Below are 25140 nucleotides of genomic sequence, written 5' to 3'. Positions count from 1 at the left end.
TAATCCCAGCAGAGGCAGGCAGATCTCTGTGAGTTAGAGGTCAGCTTGGTCTACCGAGTGAGTTCTAGGATAGCCAGAGCTACACAGAGAAACCCTGCCTCAAACAAACAAACAAACAAACAAACAAACAAAAAACCAAACAAAAGAGTGGGTTTACTCAGCAGAGAGAAGTTTTCAAGGCCAAGCATGGTGGTGTTATGCCTGTTCTAGCACTCAGAAGGCTGAGGCAGGATGATCACTCAGACCCAGGCAAGCTTAGGTAATAGAGCAAGACTTCCTCTCAAAATGAATGAATGAATGGACAGATTTGAGATTGGACATGGAGAAAGTTCAAACACAGTGTGAGGGGCCCTGAGAGCCTAACCTGTGTGGTGGTGGGAGAGAGGACCTAGAGGCCCCTGTTGTTCCCGACTGATACTGTGTTGGTGGGTAGCAAATGAAGTCCCGGGCTGCCCCTCCTCAGCAGCACACAAAGCCCCAGAAAGACGTCCCCGCCCCCCAGGTCCCATGTTTCCCGTCTAGAAAATCTGTTGGTGGACCTGGCTGCTCTGTGAGGTCTAACTTTCTGTAACTTCTCCCTAGGGCATTCACAATGCCTTCCTTCCAGAAAGCATGCGTGATGTTCGACCCTTAATCCTTTTGAGCATGGGAACGGAGTTGATCCGGGTGAGAAAAGGAAAGTTTTATGATCTGATTGATGAGGAGACGAAAATGAAGATAATCAAGAATGATGTGGACTACCCCAGGTCAGTGCTGTAATGAAGGTGAGGCCTTGGGATCCGCCCAATTAGAACTGATGTTGACAATGGTGAGCTGGGCTGTTATTCAGAACAGTTGCAGTCTCTGATGCTACTTTTAGCATTGTGTTTCAAAGAGCTAGCTCTAAAACCGTCTCTCCCCTCTGAGTCAGCCATCCACTTGTGAATTTGTCTTTATGAAGTCAAAATATGGGGAAAGCTACATGCATTAAGATGTGCCTAGCATCCACATCCACAATAAACAGTGGCAGTCACCCACGTGTCACACCGAGGAGACAGCTTAGCAAATGGTGCTGCATTTGTTGGAGCGAGAGAGATGGCTGGGTCTTCTTGGTAGAGTCCAGTCAGCAAAAACAAAAGAAATTGGGGCTGGAGAGATGGCTCAGCAGTTAAAAGCATTGGTTGCTCTTGCAGAGGACCCAGCTTTGTTTCTCATAACCATCTGTAACTCCAGTTCCAAGGGACATGATGCCTGCTTCTGGACTCTGAAGGCATGCACATGGTGCACAGACCTACAGTCAAGACACTCACATAATATAAATTTTAACTGGAGTTTCTTGTCCCACCAGGTCCTGCCACCCTTCTCAGTCCCAAATAATCACACAGATGCTATGTTAATTATTAAACTGTTGGCCGATGGCTAGGGCTTTTTACTGGCTAACTCTCTCTTAATTATTAACCCATAACTACTAATCTATGTATTTCTATATGGTTTTATCTTACTGGATAACACCTGGCATGTCCTATCTTCCCCCTCCCTAGATGGCGTCCCTCGAGGTGCCTCTCTGCCTCTCTCCCTAGTATTCTCCTAGCTCCGCCTATCTTCCTGCCTCTATTGGCCAGTGTTTTATTCATCAACCTATAAGAGAAACATAATACAGAAGGACATCCCCCATCAATAAATAAATCTTTTTAAAAAAATGTTTTAAAAAGAGAAATTGACTAGACAGGTATTTCTGCTAGTGTAGGATACAAATGGAGTTAGGTCTCAAAGAAACCCCAAGACAAAAGGCTAGTTGAGGTGCTATTAACATATCAAACAGGTGGTGGTGAAAGCCTTTAATCCCAGCACTTGGGATGCAGAGGCAGGTGGATCTCTGTGAGTTTGAGGCCAGCCTGGTCTGCAGAGTGAGTTCCAGGACAGCCAGGGCTGTTATACAGAGAAACCCTATCTGGAAAAAAAAAACAAAAGAAACCAAAACAAAACAAAAACACATGTCAAAGAGGACACTGGCTAGTTCTCCCAGCATGGCTCAGTACCAGCACGTCTCACACCACCCCCTACCCTAAAACCTCTCCCTTCCAGGTGTTTGACTTCCTCAATCTTGAGTCCACAGCTCCTTTCTTAGCCCCTCCCCTTTTCTTCCTCCCTCCCCTCCCCCATGGTCTGGTTTATTCTGCTGGCCATGTTCAATCTGGACCTTTCCAGATGCTTTTGGCTGTTCTTTTCCCTCATATCTACAATAAACCTTTTCCTTGACCATACCTAGTAGCAGTCATGTCCCCATTTTTTTTGTTCCTTCAGAATGATGGAAGGGTGTGTTTTCAGGTGTATACAGGTTCAGTTTGTATTTGAAAATTTTAGCCATTTTTTTTTTAAAGTTTAAATCAGTTCATGTAGCATAAGGTTTCATTGTAGCATTTTCAAACAAAATTTATTTTGTTAATTCTCTTTAATTCTCCCCTATCCCTCTGTCTCTCCCTTGTCCTCTTCTGCCCCACCCCTACTTGTGGAGTCTTGACACAAATAATGTACAATTTCTATTGTGAACTAGAGAAACAACATGATGAACTTACTAAACCCCGGACTGGGCTGACCATTACTCAGGGCAGTTAGACATTTAAGTAGGAGACACTGAAGCTGGGCATAGCAGCTCATGCCTATAATCTCAGCACCCAGGAGGTGAGGCAAGGAGGTCAGGAGTTCAAGGCTATTAGGTGAGTTTGAGAGAAGTCTGAGCTACATGAGGCCTTGTCTCAAAACTCAAAACAAAAACAGAAGAACCTGAGTAGATTTAAGAAAAATCATGAGCAATTCAAAAAACAGCTTATATGTAGATATGGCCAAACTTGGGGCTGTTGAGAGAAACAAGTTGAAAATCGCTGGTGGCTTCTTCCAGCTTCAGGGCTCCATTCTCTTCTGGGTCTTGAGTGTGACTATTAAAAATGGTCTCGTGGAGCAGCCTCCTGGATGAGTGTGAAGGAACCAGCTTCCTTTTGGCAGCCATAACAGCCGAACACGTGCTTGCCATAAACCTGCCTTAGTCACGTAGAGGTCAGATGCCTGTCTCGTGACAAGGAACCTTAGTCACTTAGAGGTCAGATGCCTGTCTTGTGACAAGGAACCAATCAGAAGTTAGCTGGTGGCGCTATGCTTTACGACCCTGGGTGTGCTTTACGGACAAGCGCACGACAATGACATAGAGAGCATAGCAACCACCCTAGGAGGGCCTATGAGCCATAACAACCAGTTGACCAATCAATACAGGGCAAGCCCTCCAAGCCTGGAAGCACACCAATCGTAAGCCTGTGCGTACCCCAAGACACTCCCCTTACGCTGCCCTATAAGATCTTTTGGGAGCCCGTTGGAGCTGTCTTTTCTAGCCGTCCGCCATGGCGGGTGGGTAAAAGACCCGAGCTAACATGGGGTTAGCTCGTTAAATTACAATAAAGCCTCGTGCAGTTTGCAGCAAGCTCTCGAATCCGCCTGGTGATTGGGGTGACCGAGAACCTGGCCTGAGACCCCGGATACTTGAGGTTTTCGGGGGTCTAACAAGTGATCTAAGGCGCCTCAGCTCCCTCCCTCCTGCTGCATGCAGTGGGGACAGGGTTTGCGGAGCTCAAATTCCTGGAGGTTTTCTTTGGCTGGAATGTGCAGCTGCTTGGAGCAGTTGCCCTGGCTCTGCTTGACAAGCACCTCGCTGTACCATCTCGATGCTGCCAGACAGGATTCTGTCTTCACTAAAGGTTGAACTTAGGTTTCCAGCCTGCCCAGTCACACAGGAGATACGTCTACCATGCCTCATCTTTAAACTGGGGTACCTGTCCTGTGAATGTCATAGACCAGAGAACTTAAAAACTACCCCCTCACAGCCCAGGTCGTGTCACACAGGACAAAACAAAGAGCTGACTACTGTGACATAGCCACAGGTTAGGAGAGACTGGGGTTTGGAGCTATTCACTCAAAAAATAGACTAGAAATCAGTGTGGCCTTCAGTGTCCAAGTGTGATATGCAGTTTTATCTATCTTGGACTCTGGATCCAAAAAGAAATGGTTTCATAGGAATGTGTAATTAGGTGTTTATCCCACATAGGTTTTGGCACATTCCTTTGGCCCTTTCAAGCCCATAATTCATGTCTGATATGGGTGGCTCATGCCTTTAATCTCAGCACTCAGGAAGTAGAGGCAGGCAGATCTCTGTGAGTTCCAAGCCAGCATGGTCTACAAAGGGAGTTCCAGGACAACCAGAGATTTTACATAGAGAAACCCTGTCTAGAAAAACAGCCAGGCAGTGGTGGCACACACCTTTCATCCCAGCACTCGGGAGGCAGAGGCAGGTGGATCTCTGTGAGTTGGAGACCAGCCTGGTCTACAAGAGCTAGTTCCAGGATAGCCTCCAAAGCCACAGAGAAACTCTTCCTTGAACACCCCCCCCCCCAAAAAAAAAAAAAACAGAAAAACAAACCAACAAAACCAAAATAACAAAACAAAAAGTCTCAGCCAGTGTACCGCCTGGGCATATGGTAGATGCTGGGTCAGGGTCAGATAATGTTCTGTGTTGTGTAAGGAGATGTGAGTTAATGGAACTTTTGAAGAGGAGACTGTCCAGTCCGTGTGCTAGTAAAATCTTTGCCAGCCAGGTTGCTAAGAGGCAGGGACAATCTCGCCAAGTAACATGTGCTGATTTCTGTGGTGTGAATATACCATCCAGCCAATTTCCAGCTACCAACGTGATGCCACTCAACATGGCATTGAGAAGAGATGCCCACAGTCAGCTTTCATGAGTGGGTAGGGACATTACTAAGACTTCAAGGACCTGGTAGCCCATTCTGACTGCTGGGTGTTTTCTTAGGTTGAGGCCTGGGGATCACAATTGCCTTTGTCCTGATCAATATTGGTTAGGCAGGGACCCTTAGGTGAGTTGGAGAGAAGTCTGAGCTACGTGAGGCCTTGTCTCAAAACTCAAAACAAAAACAGAAGAAACTGAGTAGATGTAAGTAAGAAAACTCATGAACAAATCAAAGGACTGCTTATATGTAGATATGGCCAGTGAGCTGTTAGGCTTGTGCCCTTGGACGGGTGAGACCAGATGAGTTAAAGGAAATTTGGCAGTGCCTTTCCCTTGCTGAGGTATCAGAAGGAATGAGCCAATAATTACTAAGCCATCCGACTCTACCTTCCCACCCTCAGATGCTGTGAGGGAGGGGTCCAGGTAGGATCAGGACACCATGACCAGCCCAGGGCAGCCACTGTCTATTTCCCTCAGATTCGTCTGTTCTGGACATTTCATATGGAAGAATAATTTTATATGTGTGTGTGACAGACAGACAGACAGACAGACAGGTGGTTGTCTGTTCAACAGCCGATAGGCATTTGGATTATTTCTGCTTTTCACTGTTATGAGTATTGCTACTGTAAACATTCTTGTGCAGGTTTGTATATATCTTCATTTCTCTTAAGTATATTTTTGATGACAAATTGCTGAATCACATGGTAACTGTATAGTTAAACTTCTGTGAAGTTGTCAAACTCTTTCCCAAGGGGTCTGCACCAGTTTACATCCTTCAGCCCTGTGAGGACCCTCTCTCTGAATTCTGAACATCTCCATGCTTCTGATGGTAGCTGTCTTAGGGGGTGTGAGTGGTCTTGCTGTGGTGGTACCCTCATCCCACTGTAGCTTTTACTGACATTTCCCAAAAGCTACATTATTTTTTTTTTTCTGATAGGATCTTGCTGTGTAGCCCAGGCTGTCCTAAACTTACTATGTCGATCAACTGGCCTCAAACTCATCATCCTTTTGTCTCTTGAGTGCTGAGATTATAAAACATGTGCCATGACCAGCTTTCCAATAGTTTTACTTATTTTCATTTATTTTGTTATTGTGTATGTGTCTGTTTGTATTCATGATGTATATGTGTGGGTACATGTGTGGATGGAGCTCATACAGAGGTCAGAGGATAACTTGGTGAGTTATTTCCTCTTTCCACATTTACATGGGTTTTGGGAATTGAATTCTAGTTGCCAAGCTTGTATGGCAAGCACTTAGCCCTGAGCCATCTTTCTGGTCTTGTTTTGTTTGGCCTTTTTGAAACAGAGTTTTAACATGTAGCCCAGGCTACTTTCAAATTCACTGTGTAGCCCAGTCTAGCCTGAAATTCAGTGACCCTCCTGTACGTCTTGGAAGTACTGACATGACAGGCATACACCACCATCTCCAGTTTATCCACAAAAATTAACCTCAACCCGCTTTATTGGATTCACTGTATCAGAAGTAGTCCTTCAACACATCAGTTTGAAAATCAATAATTCACATTTCTTTGTGTGGTGTGTCTAATTCACACTGACCACATTTCAGGGACTCAGTAGCCTGCCAGTGACTCCTGGCATGACAGGAGGACAGCCCAGGCTTAAAGGACTGAGTTGGTAGAAAGGCAAAGGAGGTGGAGAAGTGTGGGGAGAACAGGGCGGGGAGCAGAGAGTTTAGGTTTTGAAAGGAGCAGTGGAATCGTCCATTCGGATGGAGGGCAGAGGCCGGGGGTGGGGGGCTCTAGAGCGCAGCTTCTGTTTGCCCTTCAGTGACGAAGAGCTGTGTGAGAGATTCCTGAAGGAAAACAACTGGAATATCTTCCGGAAGGATCTGCTTCGGCTACTGGTGAAGCCCCTCAATGAGCGACAGCTGTACCCCCCGATCCAGACCAAGAAGAAAGAGATCTACGACCCGAGGTCTTTGAGCCTGAATTTGTGTAACCTCGAGAAGAAGGTAAAACAGCACTATCCTGTTTTTATGGTCTCCCAGAAATTCCTACCCCCCTTGAAGGTTGTCCAAACTATTTCAGCACCCCGGCCCAAAATTCAAGAGCTCCTACCTCAGTATAAAAATTCAGGGGTTCTTCTTTAGAACCAATAAAGTACGTTGGAATTGTCTCTGTTTTCTGGATGACTGTATGGCAGTTGCTGGTTTAGGATGGGGAAGGCTGGAGGACTCGGCCAGTAACTTGAGAGGCATGGTCTCCCTTGACACTTATGGGACACAATGAGGACACAGATGTCCAGGAGGCTGGGGTGTGTCTCTTACAAGGGAACCAATGTGACCATTCCTCATCTTAGATGGAGCTCCTTCACCTCAATCAATGGACGCTGCCCTGGGAACCAACACAGGCCAGCTGTTGCCAGTTAATATAGTATGGGGGGGAAAAATCAAGAAACCCAATATTATGCATTATTCCTACTGTTTTTTTTTAAACATGAGCAACTAATTTAAAATATTTTATAAACATGGAATGTGTTGGGCAGCAAGCTGTGGGGCTTGGCCTCTCTGGCTAAGTTGGCACCCTGTGGATAATAGGAGCCCACCAGTGACAAGCAGGCAGGGGATGGGGTTCAGGAAGACTCCTTGTCCCTCTGGTACTCCTTATTTTGAGGCACCTGTCCTCATATAGCCTTAATACCCCAGAGAAAGCACCATGCCACCTCTCCAAATGAGCACCCTGAGGCCTGAATGAGGTCATAACAACACAGGAACCCTCTTGCACCCCAAGGCTATGGCCAATCCCACTCACCTGCAGCCTAGAAAACAATGGCCTGGGCTATGCACTTTGAGTCAGGAGCCCCGGAGGGCCTGGCACTGTCCCTCCCTGGGGACGCCCTGAACACCATGGGTCAGTCTAGGGCCTGTGCTTCTGTCTCCCGAGTAGTGAACTGAGAAAACTGTCAAGATCAATGGGTTGCATAGGCATGGAATTGACTATAGTTATAATATGTTCAACAGTAGTTTGGTTTTGTTTTTGTTTTGTTTTGTTTTAAACCATTTTCTTGCCGGAAGGTGGTGGCACACACCTTTAATCCCAGCACTTGGGAGGCAGAGGCAGGGGATCTCTGTGAGTTCGAGACCAGCCTGGTCTACAAGAGCCAGTTCCAGGACAGACTCCAAAGCCACAGAGAAACCCTGTCTTAGAACGCCCCCCCCCAAAAAAAAACCAAACAGAACAAACATTTTCTTGTGTACTAAAAAGGAGGAATAGGATTTTTTTTTTCCTCAGAAGAGAGTGTAGATATTATAGAGAAACGGTAAACTTCAGGGTTTTGACTCCTGGTGACCTGAGAGAGACAAGAAATCAGGGACAAGTCAGCAGAGTGAGGTAGCAAACACTTTAATGTTTGCACTGGGGAATGTGAGGGCAAGATGAGCAGGAGTGTCCTAGTTAGTGTTGTTGTCAGCTTGACACACCTTCGAAGAGGGAACTTAACTGAAGAATTGCCTTTAATGGATAGGCCTGAATATCCGTGCAACACTTTCTTGATTGTTAATTGATGTAGGGGCCCAGTCCATGGTAGGTGCTGCTGAAAGAATCCCAGAAGCTCAGGCCTCCAGGATCTCAGCCCAGGACCCTGGTCACCCCAATCACCAGGCAGAGTCGAAAGTTTGATGCAAACTGCACGAGGCTTTATTATAGTTGTTTAACAAGCTAACCCCATATTAGCTTGGGTCTTTCATCCACTCACCATGGCGAATGGCTAGAAAGACGGCTCGAAGCGTCTGCATAGAGATCTTATAGGGCAGTGTAAGGGGGAGTATCTAGGGGTACACACAGGCTCAGGATTGGTGTGCCTCCAGGCTTGGAGGGTTTGCCCTGTGTTGATTGGTCAACTGGTTGTTATGGCCCATAGGCCCTCCCAGGGTGGTTGCCATGCTCTGCATGTCATTGCTGTGCACTTGTCCGTAAAGCACACCCAGAGCCGTAAAGCATAGCACCACCAGCTAACTTCTGATTGGTTCCTTGCCACGATGCAGGCATCTGACATCCTAGTGACCAAGACAAGGCCAGACAAGCACGTGTTCGGCTGTTATGGCTGCCGAAATGGGGTGCTGGTCCCTTCATTGCTATTCCTGGGCCTGTGGGCCTAGGCTATGTAAGAAAGGTAGTTGACCAGGAGCCTGTAAACAACATTTCTCCATGGTCTCCGATTCAGTTGCTGCCTCCAGGTTCCTGCCTTTGGTGTCCCCTGGATGACGAACTGTAACCTGTAAGCCAAATAAACCCTTGCTTCCTCAAGTTGTTTTGAGTCATCGTGCTTGTCACAGCAACAGAGGCCAAACTGAGACAAGAAGTTCATGGTCATCCATGGCTATACAGTGAGGACATCCTGGGCTACTTGAAACCCTGTCAAAACAACACTAAACACGAAGTCTGAGGCATCAGCAGTCCTGTAATGACCAGGTACCACTGTTGGGGGCTAGGGAAGTGGCAGTGTCTCACTAGGGATCTCTTTAGGCTGAGGGTGGTTGGTGGCTCTGAAATGGTGGTGAAGACTTCTTCATTCATGTGAGGTGTGCTTATTGGCTGTTGCTCTGGGGCAGCTTCAGAGGATGAGGCACTCCATGTTCTCTAGGTGAGGGCTCTGTATCTGGAAAGAGCCAGACTGTACATACTTCAGGCTGCATAGGTCCAGTGGTCCCTGTTACGGCAGTCAGTGCCACCTCAGGAGAGCGATGGTAGAAAACTTGTAGTGAGCATGGCTGGTGATGAAATAGGTGGTCAGTCTGACCTTACCGATAGGCCATAGTCCACTGATCTCCACTCTAGGTAGCTGGGGGCCTTGAAGGTACTTGAGATGTAACTTGGCCAGAGAAAAGAAGAATGGCTAGTAAGAATGAGCATCCACAGGACAGCTGTCTTGCTAGGTACCTGCTTGTGGGGTCCAGTGACCTGCTGGGTCCTGCCAACTCTGCCACTTTGGGCTGTTGAGGTAATATGTGTACAACAAGGTGAAGTTTTTGTTCATAAGGAAATTTGGGGCCCTCTTCTTGGGAAGTGAGAGAAAAAGCTTCCAGAATGTTCTTACTCTTCCACATGTTCTTGAAGGGACCACCTCCCCAGTTCAGCAGCCATAACAGCCTAGCACGTGCTTGCCTGACCTTACCTTGGTCACTAGGATGTCAGATGCCTGCCTCGTGGCAAGGAACCAATCAGAAGTTAGCTGGTGGTGCTATGCTTTATGGCTCTGGGTGTGCTTTACGGACAAGTGCACAGCAATGATGCACAGAGCATAGCAACCACCCTGGCAGGGCCTATGGGCCATAACAACCAGTTGACCAATCAACACAGGGCAAACCCTCCAAGCCTGGAGGCACACCAATCCTGAGCCTGTGCGTACCCCTAGACACTCCTCTTACGCTGCCCTATAAGATCTCTATGCTGTGGCTTCGAAGCATCTTTCCCAGCTATCCGCCATGGTGGATGTATGAAAGCCCCGAGCTAACATGGGGTTAGCTCGTTAAACAACTGCAATAAAACCTCTTGCTGTTTGCATCAAGTTTCCACCTCCACCTGGTGATTGGGGTGGCCGCAGTCCTGGGAGGAGATCCTGGGGGCCTGAGCCTCCGGGGGTCTTTCTCTGTGAGAATTATGGGTAAGAAATGGACTCGAAATAGTGTGTGGTGGCACAGGCCTTTATCCACAAACTCCAGAGGCAAAGAAGGAAGAGTTCAAGGCCTCACTGGGCTGTATAGAGACCCTACCTCAAAAGCCAAAATGAGGAGAGGAGAACTGAGGGGAAGGGTGAGGAGGAGGAGGTCAGAGAGAGGAGATGGAGATGTGGGGACAGGAGAGAAGACAGAAGAGGAAGGGCTATTTGAAGAGCACTTCGGGAAAAGGGCCCTGAGTGAGGTGTGGGCTTCAGGAACTCAAGGAGCAGAACACAGTTCTCTAAGGCCCTGCTGCAATGGTAGAGATTGAGTAATCTCAATCTGTCTCCACAAACACCGGGGAACTTGTGTGTGGCTGTTACTATGAGCTCAGTGACTGAGCTACACCCCTATTCCATAGGCCCCACTTGACTCAAGACTGCCACACTGGGGCCCAGCTTTCAACACATGGACCAGTGGGGAACACACTCAGACTAAACAATAGCAAAAGGCTGACACTGACCCTGAATATTTCCTGGATATTAACCGGGAGACAGTATTCCATTTGTTAGAGAGGGAGACTGAGGCCCAAAAAGACAAAAGCCATGTCTCATCCCACTTGCCAGCTAGGTGGCTGATCCAGGCAGCTTGTGTGCCTTCTCCGCACTCTGCCCACTCCTGTTTAGTCAGCTTTTGAGTGTGTGCACTGTTATGCCACTGTTACTCATTTATCCCCCAGCAAGTCACCTGTTTTCTAGAGAGAAATTCTGTGTACCCAGCCTTGAGATTACACTAAAGAGAACACACTTGCCCTCTGCCATGGTTTCCCATATGTAAGTAGGCACACCCAGCCAAAAATAGAGCCCCTGGCAGTAAAAGCTTCCACTGTTTGGAGGAAATGGGAAAACCCATTTGAGAAACAAACAGGGAGTGTTGCCAGTGTTTATTATAGAAGAATTTTAAGAGCCCATCTTGGGGGTTGGAAACAAACACATTTGATAAATCCCTAATCCTTACTGTGGAGGAATTTTTATTATTACTATTATTATTATTATGTACCTGCATGTATGCCTGAAGGTCAGAAGAGGGCACCAAGTTTCACTACAGGTGACTGTGAGCCACCATGTGGTTGCTGGGAATTGAACTCAGGACCTCTGGAAGAACAGTCAGTGCTCTGAACCTCTAAGCTGTTTCTCCAGCCACTGTGGAGGAATTGTACCTTCCAGTTCCAGCAACCCTAAGGATGAGATGGAGGGGTGTGCCTTGGGAGTGACACACCTGGAGTCCAGGCAACTTTACCCTGGTTCCTTGCTGATGTTTGGGATGTCAAGGCTGAGGTCTTTAACAAGGGACTTAGTTGCAGGCCTGTCACTGGTGGCAGAGGAGTGGGACCAAAGCTGGAAGAGAGGTACTCATGCCTGCTGCAGGACTGTGACCTTTGAAAAACCTACATAGGAGAGAGCTGGGGGCAGTGAGAACTGGCCAGCAGCACTATGTGACCTTTCCTTTCTAGAGGTCTTTACTCTCCTGTCAAGTTTGACCATCTCTCTCCGTTTACCTTCCATTGCTATAATAAAACTCTCTAAAGCTGGCTGTAGTGGTGCACACCTTTAATCCCAGCACTCAGGAGGCAAAGGCTGGCAGATCTCTGTGAGTTCCAGGCCAGCCTAGTCTACAGATTTCCAAGACAGCCAGAGCTACACAGTGAGATTCTGTCTTTTGTTTTGTTTTTTGAGACAGGGTTTCTCTGTGTTGCTTTGGAGCCTGTCCTGGAACTGGCTTTGGAGACCAGGCTGGCCTTGAACTCACAGAGATCTGTCTGCCTCTGCCTCTTGAGTGCTGGGATTAAAGGTGGGTGTCACTACTGCCGGCGTGAAATCCTGTCTTGAAAACAAAACAAAACAAACAAACAAACAGAACAAACTCTGATTTGGAAAAGAAAGGGTTCGTTTTAGTTTACTGGCTCATTGTCAAGGGAAGCCACAGCCAGAGCTCGAGGAGAGAACTGGAGCAGAGGTCATGGAGGAACACTGCTTTTACTGGCTTTCTGAGCTTGCTTTCTTATGTAACTCAGGCTCACCTGCCCAGGAGTGACACCACCCACAGTAGGCTGGGCACTCTTACATCAATTAGCAATTAAAGACATACCCCGAAGATATGAGCACAGGCCAATGTGATGGAGGCAATTCTTCAGTTGAGGTGCCCTCTTCCCAGGTGATCCTAGGTTTGTGTCAAGTGGACAGTTGAAGCTGACTGTGACATTTTCCTGTCCCACTTATATTCTTTCTTACAAAAGAATCAATATGAAAACAGCCTGAGAGTCAAGTGGACTGAGAGTTGGAGACTAGAATTTTTTCTGATTTAGTAACTGTCTTGTATTTTATGCATGCCAATCTCCTTTTCTTGGGAAATAATATATTCTTTGACCTACTTTGAAATTATTTAGGAAAAATACACTGTGCACTTTGAGAAAATACAGTTAAATAGTAACAACTGGGACTGAAGGGTGACTCTATGGTTCAGGAGACTGCATGAGGATCAGAATTCAGATCTCTAGACAGCAGCTGGGCATGGCTGCCTGCCTCCAATTCCAGCCTGGGAAGGCAGAGACGGGGATCCCCATATCGGGGAGCTCTGGGTTTGACTGAGACTCCCTGCCTCAGTAAGATGGGAGGGCAATGGACCATGATTCCAGTATCAACCTTGGGCCTCTCTACATGTGCAACACCGCCCGATCATGTCATACGTGCATACATGCTTACCTGCGCATGTATATGACACATATCTTGCATACATATACACAACACACAAAGAAAATGGAAAAAGGGAAAATAACGATTGGCAAATCTGGGTGAAAGGTATTTAGGAGTTCTTTGAATCATGCTGGCAGTTCAAAAGTTATTTTAAATTGTAAATGCAAACCACATGAAATTTACCACCTTAACTACACACACACACACACACACACACACACACACTATGTAGCTCAGGTTGGCTCAAGATTCTCCTACCTCTGCCTCCCAGGCATTGGCCCCCCTACACTCAGTGTCACCTTAACGATTTTAAGTATACAGTGGCATTAAGTACATTCAATCCCCTCAAAAACAAACAAGAACCCAAGCAAACAGCAAAACACTATAATGGTGAATACACACCGTTATATAATTGTCCAGACCCATGGGCTGCAATGCACAGCACCAAGAAACAGTCTTAATGTAAGGTATAGACTCTGGTGTGGATGATTTATGCTCTGTAAAAATGTCCCATCAGGTGAGGAGTGCTGATGATGGGTGTGGTGGTTTCCATGAAAATGATCCCATGGGCTCCTAGTGAATGGCAGTGTTAGGAGTTGTGGCCTTGTTGGAGGAAGTGTGTCATTGGGGGTGGGCTTTGGGGTTTCAGAAGCCTAAGCCAGACCCTTGGCACTCTCTTCCTGCTGCCTTCTCCGACAACGCATCTGCCCATGCACTACCATGTTTCCCACCGTTTTAAAAAGTGGCACTTGAAAGACACCACACCACAGAGCTTCGGTGGAGGTTTTTTTTTGTTGTTGTTGTTGTTTGTTTTTTTGTTCTTTCTTTTTTTTTTTTAATTGGGGGAAAGTGAATGGGAGAGAGGAGACCAGCCTCTGGAGGGAGCAGCAAAAGAAAAGAAAGTCAGAGAGAGATGAAGAGAGAGAGAAAGAAAGATGGGAGGTAGGCAGGGGCCCTTTTAAAGGGGAATGTAGTGAATGTGCACAGGAGGTGTTCTTAGTGACTGCAGCCAAGGGCGGATCCTGTCAGAACCCCAGGGGCAGCCAGGACAGATGCCTGACTACTAACAACCCAACGATAATGGACTAAGCCAGTCCCAAAGAAATGTTTTCCATTATTGCTGTGGTCATGGTTCTTTTCACAGCAATAAAGTGCTAACTAAGACAGAAGTTGGTGGGGGCTGGTGAGATGGTTCAGTGATTAAGAGCACCGGCTGCTCTTCCAGAGGTCCTGAGTTTGATTCCCAGCAACTACATGGTGGCTCAAAACCATCTATAATGTGATCTGGTGCCCTCTCTGGCATGCAGGTATACAAGCAGAACACTCATACATAAAACAAGAAAAAGGAAGAAAAAAAGAAAAACAGTGGGGTATTGCTGTGATACACCTGACTGTGCTTTTGTTTGGATGAATATGGATTTGGGACACTGAATTAGAAAAGAAATAGAATGCTTTAAGTGGGGCTTAATGGGCCATAGAAGGAGGAGCATGGAAAACAGTATTGCTGAGGGTGATTTGAGCTGTGTGTGTCTGGCTCAAGAGGTTTCAGAGAATTTTAGTATGTGGCCTAGAGACTGTTCTTGTGATATTTTGGCAAAGACTGTGGCTGCTTTCTACCCTTGTCCAAAAAAATCTGCCTGAGGCTAATTTTAAAAGTTATAGATTAACAGCTTTGGCAGAGATTTCAAAACAGCCTAGTATTGACTGTGTCATGTGGCTATTAGTGGCCAATCTTATGCAGATCTACAATGAAGTAAGGAAAATTCAATTGTACAGTTTGTGGAGAAAAGGGGCACCAGGAAATGTAAACAGATCAAAGAAAAGCTTGATGCTAGTTGGAATAAAGGTGGTGATGACCTCACAGCAAGAACTTAATTTAAGCTTCCAACTATGAAAGGAAATTAAAGAAAAGGTTAGGGCCAGGTCCAATGGCATGACATTAATTCCCACACTCGGGAGGCAGAAGCTGGCAGATCTCTGTGTTGGAGGTCAGCCTTGTCTATAGACTGAGTTCCAAGACAGCTAAACTTAGACAGTGAAGTAAACTATTGAAAACAGAAAGCTGGTGAATATGCATTTGAAGGAGGGGGCCATGTTCCAGCCCCAGAAAGCAGTAGAACTTGGCAGCTTTGGCCACATGGTTCTGGCTTTAGAGTCAAGAACACAAGAAAGGGGTTAAGATCACTTGATGTTTTTCCAAAGGTTCAGGATTGGTACCAGGACCCACTTTGGTGGCTCACAACTGATTGGAACTCCAGCCCGGTTTCTGACCTCTACAGGTACCTGCACACACATAGTGCACACAGATCCACTTATTTGTCATATCTCTTTGGTTTCTCCTGGGTGACATTTCTCAGTCTTATTTGGATGTCTGTATTCCCAATACGTTTGTAGATTATGGGTCAGTTATTTTGTAGAATGTTCTTTGATTTGGGTTTGTAGTATTCTTATATGATTAGATTTAGTGTCTGCATTGTGCTGAACTCAGGCCTCACATGTGCTAGATAAGCACACTGCCACTGAGCTACCTCCTAAGTTCTTCTCCTTTTTATTTTGAGACAAGATTGGTTAGGCTGGCCTTAAACTTACAAAATTCTTAGCTCAGCTTCTTGGGCAGCTGGGATTGGAGGCATGTGCCACCGTTCCTGATAATTTGTTCTATTGATCCCTAGGTAACAAGGGGTTTCAGTCTGGTCCTCTGCTGGTGATATTAACTTACAGGACTAAGTGGTTGTCCCTGATGTAAAGTCACTCTTCTTTTTATTAAAAAAATGTATTTTTATTGAAAAATAAAATGTGGCATTATCATTTGGAACTGCAATACTGACGTGTCACAGTTCAGTAGTATGAAGCATACTTATGTTATGCAAAAGAGCCCTAGAATTTTATCGTGAAGACATGGAACTCTGTGCTCATCACATGCAGGCAAAAATGCTTACAAGATCTCAGTCAGGCGGTGGTGGCAGAGGCAGGTGGATTTCTGAACTCGAGGCCAGCCTGGGCTACAGTGAGTTCCTAGGCAGCACAGAGAAACCCTGTCTCAAAAAAAAAAAAGTCTCAAAAAAGACAAAAATTAAATAGATTCCACTTTCTCCATTGTGAGGTGATCTAGCTGCACTATCTGTCATTCCATATCACCAGGGACAATTCAGCTGATCTCACTGGCTAGGTAGGGGTCCCCTTCCTCCACTCCACGTGTGTCCCCACTAAAGCAACATACTTGGTTAGAAGGATGACCTCCCTCAAAAGAGGGCTGATTGTCAGCCAAGGGAGAATGAGTAGCTTCAATCCCCTACTAGAACCTCCAAACAAGCTCTCAAACACAGATTTGGCCAGTGGAAGCCACTTTAAGAGCTGGCTTCTATGTCATTTTGGTGTGTCCCCATCATCCTGTAAAAAACAAAATGTCAGGATGCTCTTGTACTTGCCCTGCTGTAGGCCTGGGGTTAGTCTTTTCTCTATGATCACACTTTACTCAAGAGTGATACTTAGGAAGTTTGGCCCTGGCTTCTATCATTAAAAAGATGGCCCAGCATTACCTGGAAAGGCAAACCTCATCAATCTTCAGGGGGAAAGGAGAGTGGATACCTGGTATTTCTGCCCCAGGCTAGAGATTAAAAAAAAAAACAAAAAAACGTGTGTCTCAAGACTATACTTTCAGGGATCATTTCTATAGTTCGTTACTAGAGATTAAAAAAACGTGTGTCGGGGCTGGAGAGATGGCTCAGAGGTTAAGCGCACTGACTGTTCTTCCAAAGGTCCTGAGTTCAATTCCCAGCAACCACATGGTGGCTCACAGCCATCCATTATGAGATCTGGTGCCCTCTTCTGGTGTGCAGATATACATGGAAGCAGAATATTGTATACATAATAAATAAAATCTTTAAAAAAAAACCAACAACAACATGTGTCTCGCCGGGCGTTGGTGGCACATACCTTTAATCCCAGCACTCGGGAGGCAGAGGCAGGCGAAACTCTGTGAGTTCGAGGCCAGTCTGGTCTCCAACGCGAGTGCCAGGACAGACTCCAAAGCTACACAGAGAAACCCTGTCTCGAAAAAAAACAAAACCAAAACAACAACAAAAATAACATGTGTCTCCCTGACGTTCAGCTCAGTAACCCAGCACCCGTATCAAAGGGGCATCTATAGGAGCAGGTTATATCTAAGCTGAAGTCAACTGAAGGGCCTGTTTGCCCCCAGCTTCCCAACTCACACAAGTTCCAATAGGCCCCTGAGAGGTTGAGGATAAAAACCCCTACATTACCACATCAGATATTCTGAGACTGATGTGGGCTGAGTGGTGTCACACCTGACCTCATCTAGTCCTCTGGTTTGGTCAGTCATAACCAGAGGAAACTTCCTATTTGGAAAACCCTGGCTTCTCAATGGATGCATAAACCAGCATGCTGCACAAAAAGCAACAGTGCAAAAAGCTGGGTTTCCAGCAACTGTGTGAACAGACACCACCTAACCCCTGCTTCCTGCCAGGTAATCTGCTGTATCCTATGGCTGTAGTGTGATTTAAAGGTGGCTTTGAGGACAACTGGCAAAGGTAGGTTCCAAATTCAAGACGTAAGGACTGCTAGGGAAAGGACACACATTGTAGGTATCAGGCTATTACATTCAAGTCAGCAGAAGCATAGGGAAATGTCAAACACCCAATGAGATCTCTCACCAATTATCCAGGGAGGGGAGGCTAGCACCTAGGAAGGAAGAAAGCATGGAAGAGACCTCAGCTTCTTCAGCCCACCGACAACACTGCTTCCACGGTTTATGCTCTTTATGATACAAGCAGTACAGGCTCACGTTAAGCTTTTAAAAGATGCTTTTATTTATTTTGTAGTATGTGCATTACAGGAAACAAAACACAAGAAGCCAAGAACAGTCTCCCAGTCATAAGCGCTCAGCTTGCTGTGTCCTTCTAGATGCTGTAATGTACACACATTTAGGGAATTGAGATTATACAATTATGTATCAAGCTTTCCCCCACACACACATTGTGAATATTCACCAACTAAAACCCCCAACGCTACATGAGTATTTTGATAACCAAGAACACACCACGCCATCTCAATCTGTCAGACAAGACTGTAATCCTGTCTTCCTTGGCAACAAAAATTTCATAGAAGACAAAAATGGCAGCAGGGCTTCTAGATAGAAATACTGGCGAAGTTACAATTAAAATTCTGCATTCCCTCAATGCTCAGCTTATAAGGAAACACAAAGCAACAGACCAACTAAGTACAGCATTCCTAAGATCTATATAGTAAATATGAAGGTGTTCCTGCTCAATAAATGTATTCCTATGGAGCACTTTAGATGCGCCTACGGCAGGGGTCCTCAGGATGTCAATGTCAACACAGCACAGCGCCGTAGATCTCGCCCTGTGAACCTCTCTGCCTCTCCAGTCAGTCTAACAACATGAATTAACTCACACTGTCCAGACATGGCGTAACAATTCAAGAGGCACCTTTTCTGTCAATCTATGAAGCTATACTTTTAACCATATGCTCTCCTTTAGGACATTCATGAAGTTCAGATGTTGTGGGATGAACTTTGTACACAATAAACACAAGTATCTGCACATACGGATCCCTGGGTACAGCTGTTTTCTAGATGTGGTGGTCCTAGCAAAGAGCTCTTCCTTCATCCGTCCTCTTCTCTGCACAACTCCTGTCCAGGATGCTGCCAGTCTTACAAAGGTCACCCCCAGAAGACAGCCCTTCTTTTGGGCACTGGAACTTATTCTCTAATACTTGGCAACATTCACCATTAACTGAAATGCACACAGGAACAGTGGCTAGGCCGGTGGAACCAACCAACGGGCAGCGCCTTGCCCTGCACTATTCTTTCTCCTATTCGCCTCCACCAGGTAACAGTATCTGCTCAAAGACAAAGCTTACCAATTCCACACCCCCCATAACCATTCCTATGAAATAATAATCCTTAAAAGGTGTTAACTCTCTATTTTTACCATGTGCATTTTTTACATTAATTAGTACATGTGGGCACATGCATGCCACTTGTATAAGGCTATAAGACAATTTGTGAATCACTTTTCTCCTTTCATCATGGGGATCCTGGCAAGCAGACTCAGGCCACCAGCTGGGTGACAAGCCCCTTTATCTGCTGGGCCATCCCAACAGTCCATTATGCACATTTTCTTACTGTTTTGAGACAAAGTCTGTGTAGCCCTGGCTGGCCTGGAACTCACAAGATCCACCTGCCTCAACCTAGGATTAAAGGTATGCATTACCGCACCAAATCTATTATGCACTTTAAAGTCTAAAGACTAGATGTTTCCACTAACACTTCTGTTTCCCCAGCATATGTACAATGCAGTGCAGTAAATAAACTGCACACACCTATAAATAGCAACCTTCTGGTCTAGAACCTCTCCCCATCTCTCTTAACCCAGTTTATGTAACTTATGTTTTTTTTTTTTTTGTGGGGATATTAACAATTTCACGTCCTAAATGGTTTTGAGTTTTTTCCTATGAATTTTCACAACTTTAAAATATGTCTTTTCACTAACTCTACTTTGTCACACACTGGCAGCCTCTTCTCCATCTAGGAAGACTAAGTGCTGCATATTTGGATTTGGTTGTCTTACCATACACCACACATTGCAAAAATAAGATACACAGATAAAAGGGACAATGGCTAATCTTCATTACCAAAACTTACATTAGTATTAGGCCCTTCATAACTCTTTCTTCCTCCCTCCCAAACCAGCACACGTCATATTGCTCAGAAGTGATTTTAGCATTCCATTTCCAAAAGACATTTCACCACGAGTTTAAACAGAATAATGTACAGAATAATCTACAACAAGTATTATTTACTACGTCTACCTTTAACATACTTTGTGCACTTCTAAACACCTAGAAGGACTAGATGTTTCAGATGAGGACATAAATGTGTCCCCTATATACAGAGTAGTGTTGAAACCACACACATGTAACAATGAGTAGATCTCAAAGTGTCTTCTGCTGAGAGCATTCTGGGCTCCCACCTCCTTTCTCTCCAGCCCCTCCCCTGTATCATGTGACACAGGCACCTGATACTTTCACCACTCCTTTCAGAAGACAACCTTGCTATGACTTTTAATACAGAGTATATAGAATGGGCTAGTTTACCGACTCTACTTTTGCCATACACTGGCAACCTCTTTAATACCTAGAAACTAAAATCAGGACTCCTTTGTCCAGTATGTACAATATATACAGTATAGCAAAGTTAAATGAAGTATATACAGGGGGTGATGGGTAAGCTAAAACTATCTAGCACACTAATGGAATCTTTTTGCAGTTTCTTCCCCCCCACCTCCTCAATCCACTGAACAAGTACAGCTGGTACTGTTCTCAGAGGTGGGTTAGCAATTCTACTCTAAACATAGTATCTCCAGTTTTTCAAAATTTATTTACATGAAGTTTTATTCTACTACTTCTACTTTTAAATGTAAACTTATCTGCTATTCACACCGCACTAGTAAATAAAACTATGTAAAGCAATGGTTATTATCTGAGGTATCTTCTAAACGTAACCATCTGGGCTTTGACCCACTTTCTTCTTTTCTCCCTTCTGTCTGCCTTCAAACCAGTAGACAAATATAGGCATATGCAATGCTTAGAAATTGCTGAACAAATTCATATCCCCAAATCATTTACACGGCAATCTTTCCTATAAATTTTAACAGTGTACACAATGTGCTAATTTTGTCATACACTGGCAACCTCTTTAACATTTAGCGAGTAGAAGCTGACATGTCCATTATATACAGTATACACAGAGCAAAACAAAATGCAAATATATAGAAGTGGCATCTGAAAAGGTCCCATATAAAAAACACTACCTCGATGTCTCCCAGCGCTTCCTCCAGAGCACTGAGCAAGTACAGGCAGTACTGCTCATAGAGGTGCTCATAATTCTACTCCCAAAGACAGTGTTTCATGAATTTTAGCAAAAAGATATTTACAAAGTGATATTTCACTACCTCTACATTTAACATACGTTGGGCACTTCTAAACATCTGGATAGACCAGATGTTTCAAGTAAGGACTGTTGTCCACTATGTACACAGCAGTCCAGTAAACAGCACACATGGAACAAGAGTAATAATTAAAAAATTTTTTAACACAAAAAGAAAAATTTTAACACAAAAGTACAAAATATTGTTCTACTACCTCTACTTTGTCATACACTGGCAACCTCTTTAACATCTAGAGTGACTAGATGCTGTGAATAGGACCCCTTTGTCCTTTATATATACTATGTACACAGCAAAGCCAAACGAAATGGGACAGTGGGTTTTTTCCACCCATGGAGCACAATGACTTAGAGCTCTACATTTCCTTCTCCTGGAAACCAGGGAACAAACACAATGTGGTCACCTCAGGAGGGCTTTGGCTATTCCTCCCCAAACAATATTTCAAATGAATCCTAACAAAAACGTATTTACATAATGTATTGTTTTACTACTACTAATAAAATATGTCAGGCACTTTAGAGTATCTAGAAAGATATTTCCCCAAAAATACTTGGCATTGTCAAACACACACCACACCACACCACACCCACACACGCAGGCACATACACACACGGGGGAGGGGGGGTGTTGAAATGAATAAAATGCATACACAATGCAATAGAATACAAAAGAAGACGTCTTCACACGACCAATCTGGCTCCGGACCTCCTCTTCCTCCTGCTGGGTCCTCTAACCTATTGAACAAACTAGGACGAGTGTCGCTCCTGGGGTCTTTTCTAGAGGTGGCTTAAACAATTCCATTGCAAAGTCACTTCTGGAAGACACGTCTACGATGTTTCTAAAGACGACTGGATACACACATGTGATGTCCTACCTCTACTTTACCCTGCGTCGGCAATCTCTACAGCTAGCTGGATGTCCAGATTTCGCCAAAGGTCTCTATAAAGGGTCGGGGGAAAGGTTGAGAGCAGCTTTTCCATATTATATACAAGGCCTTCTACGGCGGCGGCTGCGTCTTCGCCAGCCTTTCCGACTGGCCGCAAGCGATGTCACGTCCCGGCTTCTCTCGGGTGGAAGGAGGACCCGCGCCCCCACGATCCGTCGATCCTCGGGCTGCTATGCGTTCCTCCAGGACCGTGGGGACCTCTGTCGATCCAGGTCTAAGGGCTCGACAACCGGGCGGGTCCCTCGCAGCGAAGGCCGAGTGCTCTGCGCAGATCCGCCGCCTCAGGCTGCAGAGGCCCCGAAGAGCCAACCTTGGCCTTCGGGTGGCCACCATTCTTCCCGCCACGCCACGCCCGCCCGCCGACTCCAGGGAGGGGTCCTCGAAGGCCGGCTGGGGGCTTCTGCATGGCCCGGCCCCGGGGAGCAGGGGTCCGGCGGGGTCGAGGAGGCCTCGCGCAGAGGGCGCCGCCATCGCGGCGCTTCGTTGGCGGAGGAAGAGTCGCTGTCGGGTCGCGGATCGGCCGGGCCGGCGCCGCTGGGAGGGCTCGGGCTCCTGGGGTCCGCAGGACGTAGACCGGAGCTGCCCCCGGGCCCCCCGGCTCACCCGGCGCAGGCCGGAGGCGGTGGGGGGCCCGGAGGAAGGAGGCCGCACTCCCTAGCTCGCCACGCTCTCTGCCGGAACTGACTTGGCAGTTCTCCTCGCTCAAACAGGAGCGGCACCGGAAGTTTCCATAAACACCGCCGGAGAGCTACAGTGACCCAACTTCAACGTTCCGGCCAGGAGCGGGGCGCCTTCTGCAGTCCTACTGGAATACGACATGGTGAAGCGGGGAGATGGGGGCACTTTTGATCTCTTCAAATCTTCTGTAGAGACCAGAAGGCCAGAAAGGGGGGCAAAAGTGAACTAGCAGACCCCGCAGTGTGGTACGCTTTATATAACTAGTAATAGCCAAACCCCTATAACAGCCGGAGCACTTGACTAGGAATAGCTAGTCTCACTAGAAATGGTGTTATATAAAGTAGCTAGCTAGTAAGATAGTGAACTGCCTGCCTCCTATCTATTCAAATACAACCCCATAGTATTGCTCCATGAGGGTAGGAAGGTGAGTCAGCCCCCCACGACCATCATTCTTCTCCCACTGTGTTTTTGTCCAGTGTTGTGTATGTGCACACTTGCTTGCCTACCAACCTATTTATTATTATTATTATTATTATTATTATTATTATTATTATTATTATTATTATTATGAAGCTAGGGGCTCTCACTGCCAAGAAATTTACCAAGAAGGGAGCCCCGGGACCTGCCTATCCTGCCTTTCGTAGTCCTGGGATTATAAATATATGTTCCATCATATCTGTCTTTTTTTTTTCCAGATGGATTCTGGGGCCTAAACTCAGGTCCTCCTGCTTTGCAATACACACTGATATGACCTTTATATTCTAGTAGGTAAAACAGACACTAAACATCCTTAAAATAAATCTAAGGACAGGTAGCAGAAATGCCTAGGAACAAGTAAGAAGTAGGGAAGGATGACAGAAATATATGCGTGGGACGTTGAGGTGACAGACAGGCGACTTTGGAACAGTCTTTGATTTTTGTTGTTGTTACGTTGTTTGTTTGTTTTGCTATAGGGTCTCTCTCTCTCTCTCTCTCTCTCTCTCTCTATATATATATATATATATATATACATATATATATACACTCCCCTGGCTCTCATGAACTCACTGTGTGGACCAGGCTGACCTCAAATGCACAAAAATGTTTGCCTCTGCCTCCTGATTGGAACAAAGTCTTGAAGGAGGCAAGGAATGGCCAGTCATGGGGAGTATCAGGAAAGCGCTTCCCTCACAGAAGAGAATAGAAAACAGTTAACAGGCTACAAAACTACCACACAGGCCAGGCCTACTCCACAAATATCAAAATACTAGAGAAGAGTCGGGTGGTGGAGGTGCACGCCTTTAATCCCAGCACTCAGGAGGCAGAGGCAGGTGGATATCTGTGAGTTTGAGACCAGCCTGGTATACTGAGTGAGTGCCAGGACAACCTCCAAAGCCACAGAGAAACCCTGCCTCATACCCAACTACCCCCAAAAAATACTAGAGAAGAGAAGTCAGAACTGGTCAATGTATACAAAGACAGAAATGATTGCTACTGAAGGGCTTTGCATTGCACCATGAAAGACAGGTGAGGTAGGGACCAGGGCAGAAGCAGAGAGACCTTATAGTACATCATTGCGCTCAACCTGGTGACGTATGGTAAGGGCTTATACAGTAGTTCTCCTGACCCTGGTTTACCTTTTCCTAGATTCAGCTACCAACAGGTGAACTGCTTCCCAGAAGTACTAAATGGATAATTCCCCAAATAAACAATGTGTAAGTTCTGAGTGACATGATGAAATACTTTTGTCTCATGCCATTCATCCAGGATGTAAATTGTCTTTTATCTGTTCTGTCCTCAATCAGTCACCCTGTCAGCTATCAGACTGATTGTTATCAAATCACATAGCAAGTTCCACATGAGCCAAGGCAACGACACTATCCTTGGGGCTAGAGCAATGGCTCTATCTAGTGGATTAGACTTTGGATCCCAGCACCCACATCAGGAAGCACAAAATACCTGTAACTATAACTACAAGAACTCCAAAGCCACTTGTTAGCTTCAGTTAACACCACAGAGAGAGAGAGAGAGACAGAGAGATGGGGCGGGGGAGAAAGAGAATAAAATGTCAAAAATGCCCACATGTTATATAATAATGGTTCTAAAGTATAAGACTAGTGGTATTAATAAATTAGATATAGCAAAAAAAGAAGTTATATAGTGCTTTGTGTAGTGAAAAAGGTGAACTTTTCTATTTGCCAAGGAAAGAAAAAATATGCTGAGGTTGATGAACTCTATAGTAAGAATGAGCTACACACACACACACAACACACACACACACACTACTGTGCTGAGGATGGAACCTACAGCCTTGGACATACTAAACACTTGCTCTACCACTGAGCCACACCCCAGCCCAAGCTTAAGACAGGATTTCCAAGAGGACAATCGAACACTCAAAAACATGTT

General features: G+C 45.7%; 1 protein-coding gene across 1 annotated transcript in view; it reads left to right on the top strand.

Moving 5' to 3' along the window:
* The window catches only part of Cnbd2 (cyclic nucleotide binding domain containing 2), a 43754-nt gene extending 36877 nt beyond the window's left edge, over positions 1–6877 (top strand). Inside the window, exons 11-12 of the mRNA XM_027421318.2 lie at positions 583–746; positions 6556–6877. Of these exons, the coding sequence (XP_027277119.1) occupies positions 583–746; positions 6556–6877 (486 nt within the window). The remainder of the gene's footprint in view (positions 1–582; positions 747–6555) is intronic.
* Positions 6878–25140: the final 18263 nt, after the last annotated feature.

Source organism: Cricetulus griseus, chromosome 6 (assembly GCF_003668045.3).
Source record: "Cricetulus griseus strain 17A/GY chromosome 6, alternate assembly CriGri-PICRH-1.0, whole genome shotgun sequence".
NCBI lineage: Eukaryota > Metazoa > Chordata > Mammalia > Rodentia > Cricetidae > Cricetulus > Cricetulus griseus.
Note: the sequence above shows the minus strand (reverse complement) of the source record. Positions and strands in the feature narration are given on the sequence as shown.